Genomic DNA, 11,105 nt, shown 5'->3' with positions numbered 1-11,105 from the left:
AAAAGAGAAAAAGAAAAACATAGAAAACGGCAGCGGAAAAAGAAAGAATTCCCGAGGACAGACCTTTGCCTTTATCAAGGCAAACATCATTCCTCGCCTTTGTCCCTGTTTTCGGTCACTTTTTTTGTTCTTTTTACTATCCTTTTTTTATCCAGCTCATTCCTACACCACAACATAACCTTCCTGATCAAAAAAAAATCTATATACTCTACCGATCTTGTCTGTGTACTCACAAAAAATAATGTTCAAACGAAAAAAACCTTCCAGTCTATTGATGATGATGTCTTCCTTCTAGCACCAATATTACAGTCAAAGACTCGTAACTCGGCACGTGAGATATTATCCGTTTTAGAATACGGCTCACAGTCCATGGACTGTATGAACCTTTTTGGGCCTCATGATTTTATCTCTTAAAAAGCACTTCACGTGAGAAGAATGGTCCCTTCCTATATAATTAGATTTTTCCTTGACTCCAATCAATATGAGACTAATGATGTCCTTTCTTCTACACTACAACATGTATATAATAAAGTATTGCTTCTTACCACCTGGCTTGATCTTATCAATATAACGCTAACTAGGTTGCAAGGAGGTTTGGGTTGGATGCCATGAGCACAACACAAAGCTATTTGACAGTTGGATTAGGACAAAGATTGAACCCAAACTCGAAGTGCAATTGAGCTGAGTCAAATTGAGTAGCTAAAGAGTCGAACTCGACACGATTCAAAATATTCGGATTCAAAATTTGATTCGAAATCGGTCAAACATTGATATCCAAACTTGAGCTCCACTCGATTAAAATAATAATAATAATAATAATAATAATAATAATAATAATAATAATAATAATAATAATAATAATAATAATAATAATATCTAAAATCGAGTTGAATATTAATCGAGTCATACTCGAACTCGAACTTTACTATTTTGTTACTTGAGTTTGATAACGGTTAGATTGAGTCAAGTTTGGACTTGAGTCGGGCACAAGCAGCTTGTGAGCTGCTCAACTCATTTGCACCCAAACCCAAAATCCAATTCTATTCGGGTTGGATTAAATTGGGTATAATATCAATTTTATCAATCCATCATATTTTTGCATCAAATTAGTTCAACAATAATCCCAAAACAAAAATCATGATCACATATATAGACATTATCTAAAACATATTCTACATAAGGTTTGATTGATAACCAGATATGTTTATAGTTAATAGCACAAATTATCGGCTAGCCATATCACAAACTTGTTAGGATCAGCTCGATTCATTCGGATTCAGATAAGGAATTTAGTGATCAGAATCCACCTTGTATTCGGAAAGGCATATAACCCTAATCCAAGTAGATTTGGCTCATGCTTGACCAGATTAATTTTAGTAGCTCACGGATCTGACTGGGTCAATCTGATCCACTTGCAGTCCTAGGATTGACTACAAAGTAATATACTGGCATGCGTCCCCATTCATGAAGTGAATTGATAGCAATTTAAGTTCTTCAAGCTTTTCTTACTACCGTACGTTTCAATTTTCTCTCTTTTTTCTTTCTTTTCCTGAAATGGTTGGGGTTTGAGTGCACGAAGTGACCAGCCAAACTTGTGACAAAAATATGAAGCAAGATCATATTTTGATAGCAGAGAGAAAAAATCAAATAATCCTAAAAATTCATGCATGTTCCTCCAATTTAAATGAGCTATTTTGCCGCCCTTTTCTTAATCGCATCTAAAACACAAATATAGGTCTTTGTTTTTTCATTATTATGTTAAACTGTATGCTTTTCTGCATATACACAGCCCAAGCTAAAAACTTATATAAGGGTTTCTCATTTTCCTTAGTTACTGTCTCTCCTAACTGGGGTTATCATTGCTCCATCATAAACTAAACTCCATGCATAATGCCAAGAGTAAGCACATTACTGGAGTCTCCTGCACAAGAAATCACAAAATTATTCCCCGAGAAATGTTAGTATTATATACCTCCAAACATCATCGAAAATCCTCCCAGTACTGCAAAACATAAATTAATTAATTATTTTTATCAGTACAGATTTACTAGTAAAAGAAACTATGTAGATCGAGAACCAAGATCTTTTAAGTTAGGTCTGTAAGTGTTCAGGTCTGTTTAATTTGGGATGAACTGTTACATGGCTAAAGTCTGGTATCCATTTGATATGAAACACCTGCATGAAGCATTAGGAATAAGTGTTTCAAAAATCAAAAAGTTCTCCAAGATTTGTTTTCATCTCTGATAATTTAACCCAACATGCTTGTGATTTATTGAGATGATGTAACTATGTTGCACAAGACCCCTATTCTTGCTAGTCCACTATTTGTCCCCCCTAGTCCCTATTCTTGTGCATGACCCCTATTCTTGCTAGTCCACTAGTCCACCATTCAGTATTCTATGACATGATATGTGCTTCACAGGAGATGAACAATATCACATCTAAATTTGGCCAGCCTAAGCATCCATGAAATCACTATCATGCCACAGAAAGATCCATAATGGAATATGCTACCAGTGTGTTCTTAAAGTTGGTGTTACTTCAAACAGTTATACCATGTTACAAGCGATTTATATCAGTTCTTGGCAACGCAAGGAATCTAGATCTACAGCTAAACTTTTGCAAGAAAAAGGACAATTAACAGTATAGATCTTAGTTGATATAGAAGAGAGAAGATCAGTGAGAAAACAGACTGAAAAAATAAAAAGGACCCAAATATAAAGAATATATTCATGTCAAAGCAACTCATGCCCAATAATTCTCATGACAAATACATCAGAACTTCTGAAACACTTTAAAAGAATTCGATGAAGGATTTTGCCAAGATTTGACATATCTTTCTCCCTCCAACTCCAAATAATCCAGCACATGATTATCTAAAAAGGCTTTAACAGTCCATATGAACTCATCAAACTGCAAAAAGTGGCCCTCTCTGGATGGCATTTGCATATGACCCATCAAGACATACATAATTCAGATAAATATTTACCTTCTTAGATACATCCTAACATGCCTCTTGAACTGGAAATGCATATAATACAAGAAAGCATGTGGCTCCATGCATTGACTAAATAAAAATATAGCCATACAAGCATTAGAATAATGATGCTCATATAGGCATGCTTAGAAAAAAGTCATCTGCATGAAAGACTCAAAGTTGTCTATGGTACAATAAAATGTTCAACCAGAACTAGGGAGTTGTTTCGATCTAGATTGCATATCATCTGTAACATATTTTCCCACAAGTACTTCAAATATGGAAAGAAAATCACATCTAAAGGCAAAACATTAAAAAGCTAGAAAGAGGAAGTTGGTTGTGCTACCCCTTTGCTGCTACTTGATTATGACAAACTTATTAGTGCCATGTCTTGCCCAATGATCCTTCAAGTCCACCGCATAAGAAAGATCATGGCCTTCAGCTGCAAGTCTGTGTAGAAGCTTTCTGTATGCACCAATGCTCATTTTCCTTCCTGCGAGGCGTGCACCAGGCCTGGAAGGGCTCATTGGAAGAGGATATTCTGATATGCTCATGGTGCAACAGGATGACTGCCACCCACCAGCTCCCCATCTATAACACTGGTGAGGCACACCAGTACATGAGCATATAGGCACTGGAACATTCGAAAAATCTACCATTGTTCCATCTACAATAATATTTTGAGTCTTCTTCTCACGTTTCCCCATGGATGTGGAACTTCCTTTCCTCTTTGCTGGTACCGAAGGCTGTTTCTTTGGTTCCTTTTGCCTCAAAACTTTAGCAGCAGTATGATTATTTTTCTTCGTGGAACGATGCTGCTTTCTGACTTTCAGTGGCTTAGCTTCTAGCACACCATTTTGCATTGCACCTTCTGCAGCAACTGCCATGCCTTGCACATCAATCATTTCTGAATTAACTGGAGTTGCATGAGAAGAATTCATATTTTTTGTCTGAGACAGGAAGCTTCTCTGTGGAATCCAGGAAAAGTCCATCGCAGAAACTCCCGAATTGCATTCACCAATTATGGAGTCTCTATTAATATATGAGCTCATTTTCGGAGAAGTCTCTTGGTGTCCTGAAACAGTGCTGTTTGGAACTGAAAGACAAGAAACTGGCTTTAAAACTGACTCTGCATGTCCTGTATGATTTGAGAACTCCCAATTTCTTGTACCCAATCTTCCCCTTCTATCCATGCAAACCCAATGAAGCACTCTAAAGTTAAAGCTGAATACCCTCTTCAGCCCAGAATGAACTAAACCTGCACTTGTAATTACATCTATTGTCTGCTTAAAGTGAACTAATTGACAGAAGATCAGCAAAATCCATCTATTGAAATTAAAGGAGCACAGACTTGATTTACCCACCAATTACTGCAAAAGAGAATCCTCATGAAACCAATAATAGACACAAAACTCCACCCAAAAACTGAAATTTACCAAACCCAATATCAGTTTCATTAATAATCTCAGTTTTTTTGCACATAACCATCAAAATATTTGTTCATATGCAGGACACATGCACAACCTGACTGCACAGCAATCAGAGCAACGTTGAATTTAGAATCACTGCTGAGAAACTTAAAAACCCTCCGAAGATCCGAAGACAAGTTATTTGGATCTTGCACAATGGATTTAGGAAGATGAATCCAAAAATCTCAATAATAATTGAAAGAAATCCATGAACAATACAACCGCCAACAGTTTGGGATGCAATATATAGCAAAGATGAATATACCTTGAGGAGAAACCCTTTCCCCTCCCCCACACATGATGAATCAGTTGGGAAATTGGTTGAAAATGTCAATGCAATCCAACAAAATATTAACAAAACGCAGAATAAGGAACACATCATTACAATAATGAATCTTTTAAGAAGCTAAACAGGAAGCAGTAGCACAGATCGAATATACAAACTTTGAACTAACAAAGCACCAAGTAAAAGAGAAATTAATGCATAAAAAACTGAAAGGACTTCAACCACTTGCTGCATATATCCTTTATTTTTTTTAAAAAAAAAGCTCAAAAACATGAAATTAGAGGAAATAATATCTTAGGGGAAACACTGATTTTACATGGCAAAACCAGCTGGTTACTGGCAATCACAAAAGACATAAGCAGACAGTGGAGCCCATCACAAAACGACTCCAATACCTTATAATAACCCTACTCAATTCTGAACACCAATCTTTCTAAGCAGCATAGAGTGAACAAAGAACAAGCAGTCAAAAAATAAAAGAAAAATAATAAGAAAAAGCTACTCAAAACTATGAAGATCATTTTTCTAAATGGAGAAAGTGGGGGAGAGATCTTACAGAATGAGCCTTCAAAGAAGCAATCTTCCTTGGACCTTCTCTTCTTGTTCTACATTTTTTTTTTCCCCATCTCTATATTTAATTGCCCTGTCTGATAATAAAAGCAATAGGTGGAGTGGTTGAGAAAGGTGAGGAAAGGGAGATGGGTCCTTCTCTCTTCTTTTAATGGGCACTGCTGCTGCACCAATACCATGAAAAACAAACAGTTGAGTTGACGGGGTGACCCCTCCTTGGATTTCTTTCGGTTGATTCAAGCTTGCTTCCAACTCTGCCCTTCTTCTCTCATCAAAATTATCTTGCATTCCTTGCAAAGTCACATTTTGGCTTTGGACCATGCGATGTTTAGGTTACAAATTCTCAGCATATATGATGCATATAATTTAATTTTAATAAAAACACGTATCCTGATTAAGGGAGAGGAATATCTGGAGGATGAATGTTGTTGCGGCCAATCCCCCATCGTTCGATCATGATACGTGCATCTGCAAGAAAATCCACACTGATCGAGATACCTCCGATGGGATCTTTCGACGGTCAAGTCAGAGAGGAGACTAGACAACAGTGAAAATCAGAAGCTCAGCGGAAGAGAGCTAGGAGAGAGAGAGAGCTCAAGAGCGTAGGGAGCTTCGTCTTACCAACACTGTTGCCTTACTCCATTTTATAGTAGGACGCGTATGTCCTGCATTAATGGTGCAGACAACTGGAAAGTTGTCAAATCGTCGGAGGTCGTCAATCACGCGGACTGTCAATCACTATGGCTGTCAATCACTGGGATTGACCTATGTCTTGGTAGAACAGTGCCCAGAGTGGCCACGCCGTATGTCCTTGTCAGGACAGCAGCCCATAGCAGTCGTACGGCGATGGGGGGCTGGCCGACTGTATGTCGGTATTCGGCTGCGGGACGTCGGGTGATGATCCGGAGACACCGTCGGCTGGTTTGGTGTATTGCGGGAGTTGGACGTCGGTGCCACCCCCGACATGAGTCGGTGATTTGGGCTCGGTCGCTTGACCGATCGGAAACAGTATGGGTCTGTTCGATCGACATACCTTCGACCAGACATTGTCGGCAGCTATTGTTGGCAGTCATCGTCGGAGTCGTCGGTCGGTCCGATCGGTAGAGTCGGACGTCGGTCGGACCGATCCGAGGGTAAGTCGGCATACGGGGGTCAATCGATATATTCCAACAAATGTGATTTGTCTCAAATATTTTAATACGAAGGAGTTTGTGTTTGTGATCTACTAACTAAATCGAATTATTCATATTTACCATATCTTTGATTAATAAATGACTAAAACCGACCACTCGTAATATCATTGGGTGCTACACCTGATCTCAAAATACAAAATCTACTCTGTTGCAGCCAATTCCCCATCGCCCGATCGTCGGTGTCGCGCACTTGCAAAAAAATTCACACTGACGGAGATGCCTCCGGTGGAAACCCTCCGATGGTCAAGTCAGAGAGGAGACTAGGCAACAGTGAAAAATCAGAGGCTCAGCGAGAGAGAGCTAGGGAGAGAGAGAGAGAGCTCAAGAGCTTAGGGAGCTTCGCCTTACCAACACTGTTGCCTTACCCCATTTATAGTAGGACGCGACATGATCCTGCCATTAATGGTGCAGACAACTGGGGAGTTGTCAAATGCTGGAGGCCGTCAAATCATCGCGGACTGTCAAGTCGCCGTGGGCTGTCAAGTCACTGGGATTGACCTATGTCCTTGGTAGGACATGCCCCAGGGCGGCCACGCCACATGTCCTTGTCAGGACAGCAGCCCATAGCAGTCGTACGCGTTTGGGGGGGGCTGGCCGACTGTATGTCGGTATTCAGCTACGGGACGTCGGGTGATGATCTGGAGACACCATCGGCTGGTCTGGTGCATTGCGGGAGTCGGACGTCGGCTGCCACCCTCGACAGTGAGTCGGTGATTTGGGCTCGCCACTTGGTCAGTCGAAACAGTATTGTTCGGCCGACATACCTTCGGTCGGACATTGTTGGCACTATTGTGGCAGTCATCGTCGGAGTCGTCGGTCGGTCCGATCGGTAGAGTCATCCGTCGATCCGGTCGGTAGAGTCGGGCGTCGGTGGACCGGTCTGAGGGTAAGTCAGCGTACGGGGGTCAGTTGGTATATCCCAACAGTTGCCCTCCCCACTCTGAGTCCGATATCATGTTGGCCGCGTGAACACGTGGGCGACGGCTGCGGACGAAAGGAGTGGTTTTCTATCACGTCATGCCCCGATCGTAGGTCGGCATCCTGACTGTTGTACAGGTTGCATAGGATCTGATGGTCGAGAGTCGTCCCGACTATAGGTCGAGCGTGTACGTCGGGTCGGATGTCGGCCAACCTCCGAACGTAGCATGTCGACACGATCATTTTGTAGAGTCTGATAGTCGAGTAGAGTCCGACGTATTCGGATAGGATAACGACGACAAGTCGAATATCCATTGTCTGGCCCTTGGTCTGGCGTAGCGCGTCAGGACATATAATAAATGGTGGCAAGCCGAATATCCTTCGATCGGTCGTGATCAAGTCGGTGTGTCGCAAGTCGAATACTCATTGCCCGGACTTGGTCGGGCGGTACGTCAGGATGCATGATAAACGGTGGCAAGCCGAATATCCTTCGATCGGTCGTGACCAAGTCGGTATGTCGCGAGCGCGACTGCGGTCGTCCTGGCATTTTGTCCTTCTTAGTCGAAGCTAAGTCGGCAAGTTAGCCAGCCACATTGATCGAAGCCCTTTGCCTTCAGAGGCGGAGGCCTCGGTTTGATGATCGATGATCGAGCCGTAGATTCGATGATCGAGCCACGTTTGGTTGAGGCCTTTTGCCTTCAGAGGCCGAGGCCGTCGATTCGGCGATCGACGGTCAAGCCGTAGATTCGATGATCGACGATCGAGCCGTAGATTCGGTGATCGGCGATCGAGCCGCATTGTTCGAGACCTTTGCCTTCAGGGCCGAGGCATAGATTCGGTGATCGATGATCGAGCCATGTTGGTCGAGGCCTTTTGCCTTCAAAGGCCGAAGCGTAGATTCGATCGACGATCGAGCCATGTTGGTCGAGGCCTTTTGCCTTCAAAGATCGAGGCGTAGATTCGGCGATCGACGATCGAGCCGTTGATTCGACAATCGCATCGAGCTGCATTGGTCGAGGCCTTTTGCCTTCAGAGGCGAGGCGTAGATTCGACGATCGACGATCGAGCCATGTTGGTCGAGGCCTTTTGCCTTCAGAGGCGAGCGTAGATCGACGATCGAACGTATGGTCGGCTTTGCTTCAGGCGAACCGTCGTTGGCGATCGATGATGAGCCGTAGTTCGACGATCGACGATCGAGCGCGTTGGTCGAGGCCTTTTGCCTTCAAGACGAGGGTAGATTCGACGATCGACGATCGAGCCATGTTGGTCGAGGCCTTTTGCCTTCAGAGGCTGAGGTCGTCGTAGATATTCCGCTCTTTCGACCTCCATCAGGATCTGCGCATGAGAGCGGAAAGAGGGGTGCAGGAGTCATACCTGCGATGCGTCGGTCTCGAACTCCATCGTCGGGCGAGACCCGTCTATCGGTGGGGCCTGTGGTTCAGCAGGAGCCTGATTTTTCTTCCGCTTCTCCTTCTAACCGTGCCCTCGGTAGGCACCGGTCGGAAGCTCCTTCGTCCGTGTCGCGCTCCAGCAACTCGGCATACGTCCGGGGAGGGTCTTGTCCAAGGAATAGGTGAATGGGACCCCTTAGCCCCCTTTCATGGTCGAGATAGCTATATTTCGTTGAGGTCCCGGACCTCAAGCGTGGCCGCATTGAATCGGGCACAAAGTGTCGGAGCGTCTCATTTTCTCCTATTTGAGGGAGAAAAGACTATCCAAGGTTCGCGGGGCTTCCGGCTAGTGCTGAAGTGGGCCACGAAAGAATGCTCGAGCTGCCGAAAGAGTGGACACTCCCCAAGCGGAGGCCAGAGTACCAGGCTCGAGCGACTTTACGAAGTGTCGCGGGGAAGCCGATGCAGAGGAGGCATCGGTTGCCCCCTGGATCTCATGAGAGCCTTGTAGCTCTCCAATGGTAACTGGATCGGTGGAGCCGTCGTAAGGCTCCACTGAGGTATCTTGAACCGACTATGGATCGCTCGTCGAGGACAAATCGAGAGAGAGGTTGGATGGTCCGAAAGTCGACGTCGTTCGAAGACTTCTGGCCATCCACTGGAGTTGGGGAGCGACGGTCGATTTCTTCGAACTGCTTCGTAGTCGTCCAACCGTCGGTGTTGAGAAACTCAGGAGTCGAACCTCCCGAAGAATGTGAGAATGAGGCGGACGGCGTCCGCGGTCGCTTCCCCTTCCTCACCCGCTCCAGCTGGGAAGGAGAGGGACGTCGAGACCGGTGAGTGTCACGCCGTGGCCGCCTCGCTCCTTCTGGTGGGAGTGCTGAGGCGGCTGCTCTTGAGGAGGAGACGGAGCGACGCAGCGTCGGCGGCTGCTTCTGGACGGCATAGGGTGCGCCGCCGGTTGTTCCGCGCGGTTGGGCAACTGCATCGGTTCTGTTGAAGATTTTTAACCGCATCTGTCAGAACGGTCATTTGCCGCACGATCGCCGGATTTGCCCTCCGTAGTTACCACCGGATGTGGAGAGCTGGGCTCCACCATGGAAGGCGAAGGAGGGGCCTCTTCTGGGCGAGAAGAGCGCCTCGCCGACCCGTAGCTCTCGATCGTGAGCTCTGATTTTTTCATTTCGAGAGTTTTTCGAGCTCTGTGGAGCTCGCTGGCTTACCTTGTCGAGTAACTCCCCTACTTGGTGCGCCAAATCTGTTGCGGCCAATCCCCCCGTCGTCCGATTGTCGTGTCGCGCATCTGCAAGAAAAGTCCACACTGACCAGAGATGCCTCCGGCGGGGACCTCCGATGGTCAAGTCAGAGAGGAGACTAGGCAACAGTGAAAAATCAGGGGCTCAGCAGGAGAGAGCTAGGGAGAGAGAGAGAGCTAAAGAGCCTAGGGAGCTTTGCCTTACCAACACTGTTGCCTTACCTATTTTATAGTAGGATGCGGCATGGTCCTGCCATTAATGGTGCAGACAACTGGAGAGTTGTCAAATCCCGGAGCCGTCAAATCACCGCTGACTGTCAAGTCCCATGGGCTGTCAAGTCACTGGACAGTGCCCCAGGGCGGCCACGCCGCATGTCCTTATAGGACAGCAGCCCATAGCAGTCGTACGGCGTTTGGGGGGGCTGGCCGACTGTATGTCGGTATTCGGCTGCGGACGTCGGGTGATGATCCGGAGACACCGTCGGCTGGTCTGGTGCATTGCGGGAGTCGGACATCGGCTGCCACCCCGACAGTGAGTCGGTGATTTGGCTAGTCCGCTTGGCCGGTCGGAAACAGTATGGATCTGTTCGGCCGACATACCTTCGTCGGACATTGTCGGCAGCTATTGTTGCAGTCATCGTCGGAGTCATCGGTCGGTCCGATCGGTAGAGTCGAACGTCGGTCGGATCGATCTGAGAGTAAGTTGGCGTATGGAGATTCATATTCAAAAGAATTTAGAAAATTACACTTGCGATTCATATTATTATCTTTTTATTCACCAAATTGACAATAGAAGTGAATGGAAAGAATAAAGCGGGTGAAAACGGAAGAGTTCTGGAAACTGGAAGGAAAAACAATGTCTAGATTTCTCTTAAATTGTGAAGCAGAATTAGTGCCTTAAATTGGGAATACAATCCCAGCATCAATTGGGTGGCTGTTAGAAGGATGCATGGATTGGTATTTTAGTCATTTAAAAGGTATAGACTGGGCTCAGGTCCATGGCGGGGCCCAAAGCTCAGCCGAGTGATGTGATGTGTGCCCTTCGT

At 45.1% G+C, this 11,105-nt stretch overlaps 1 protein-coding gene across 4 annotated transcripts; it reads right to left on the bottom strand.

Moving 5' to 3' along the window:
• Positions 1-3,116: 3,116 nt before the first annotated feature.
• LOC105043977 (protein BASIC PENTACYSTEINE7) lies at positions 3,117-5,490 on the bottom strand. Of its 4 annotated transcripts, XM_073255503.1 has the most exons (3): positions 5,289-5,490; positions 4,342-4,402; positions 3,117-4,235 (listed from the first exon to the last, which is right to left on the bottom strand). In XM_073255503.1, exon 3 carries the CDS (start codon positions 4,168-4,170, stop codon positions 3,334-3,336), a length of 837 nt encoding a protein of 278 aa, XP_073111604.1. In that variant the 5' UTR covers positions 4,171-4,235; positions 4,342-4,402; positions 5,289-5,490; the 3' UTR covers positions 3,117-3,333. The 4 variants fall into 4 exon arrangements, with proteins under 4 accessions (XP_073111604.1, XP_073111605.1, XP_073111602.1 ...); XM_073255504.1 differs by lacking the exon at positions 4,342-4,402; XM_073255501.1 differs by having other exon boundaries at positions 3,117-4,501; positions 5,289-5,489.
• Between the last annotated feature and the right edge of the window lie 5,615 nt (positions 5,491-11,105).

The sequence above is a fragment of the Elaeis guineensis genome, chromosome 4, assembly GCF_000442705.2.
Source record: "Elaeis guineensis isolate ETL-2024a chromosome 4, EG11, whole genome shotgun sequence".
In the NCBI taxonomy this organism is placed as follows: domain Eukaryota; kingdom Viridiplantae; phylum Streptophyta; class Magnoliopsida; order Arecales; family Arecaceae; genus Elaeis; species Elaeis guineensis.
The sequence above is the reverse complement of the archived record's forward strand: the minus strand, read 5'-3'. Positions and strand labels throughout refer to the sequence as shown.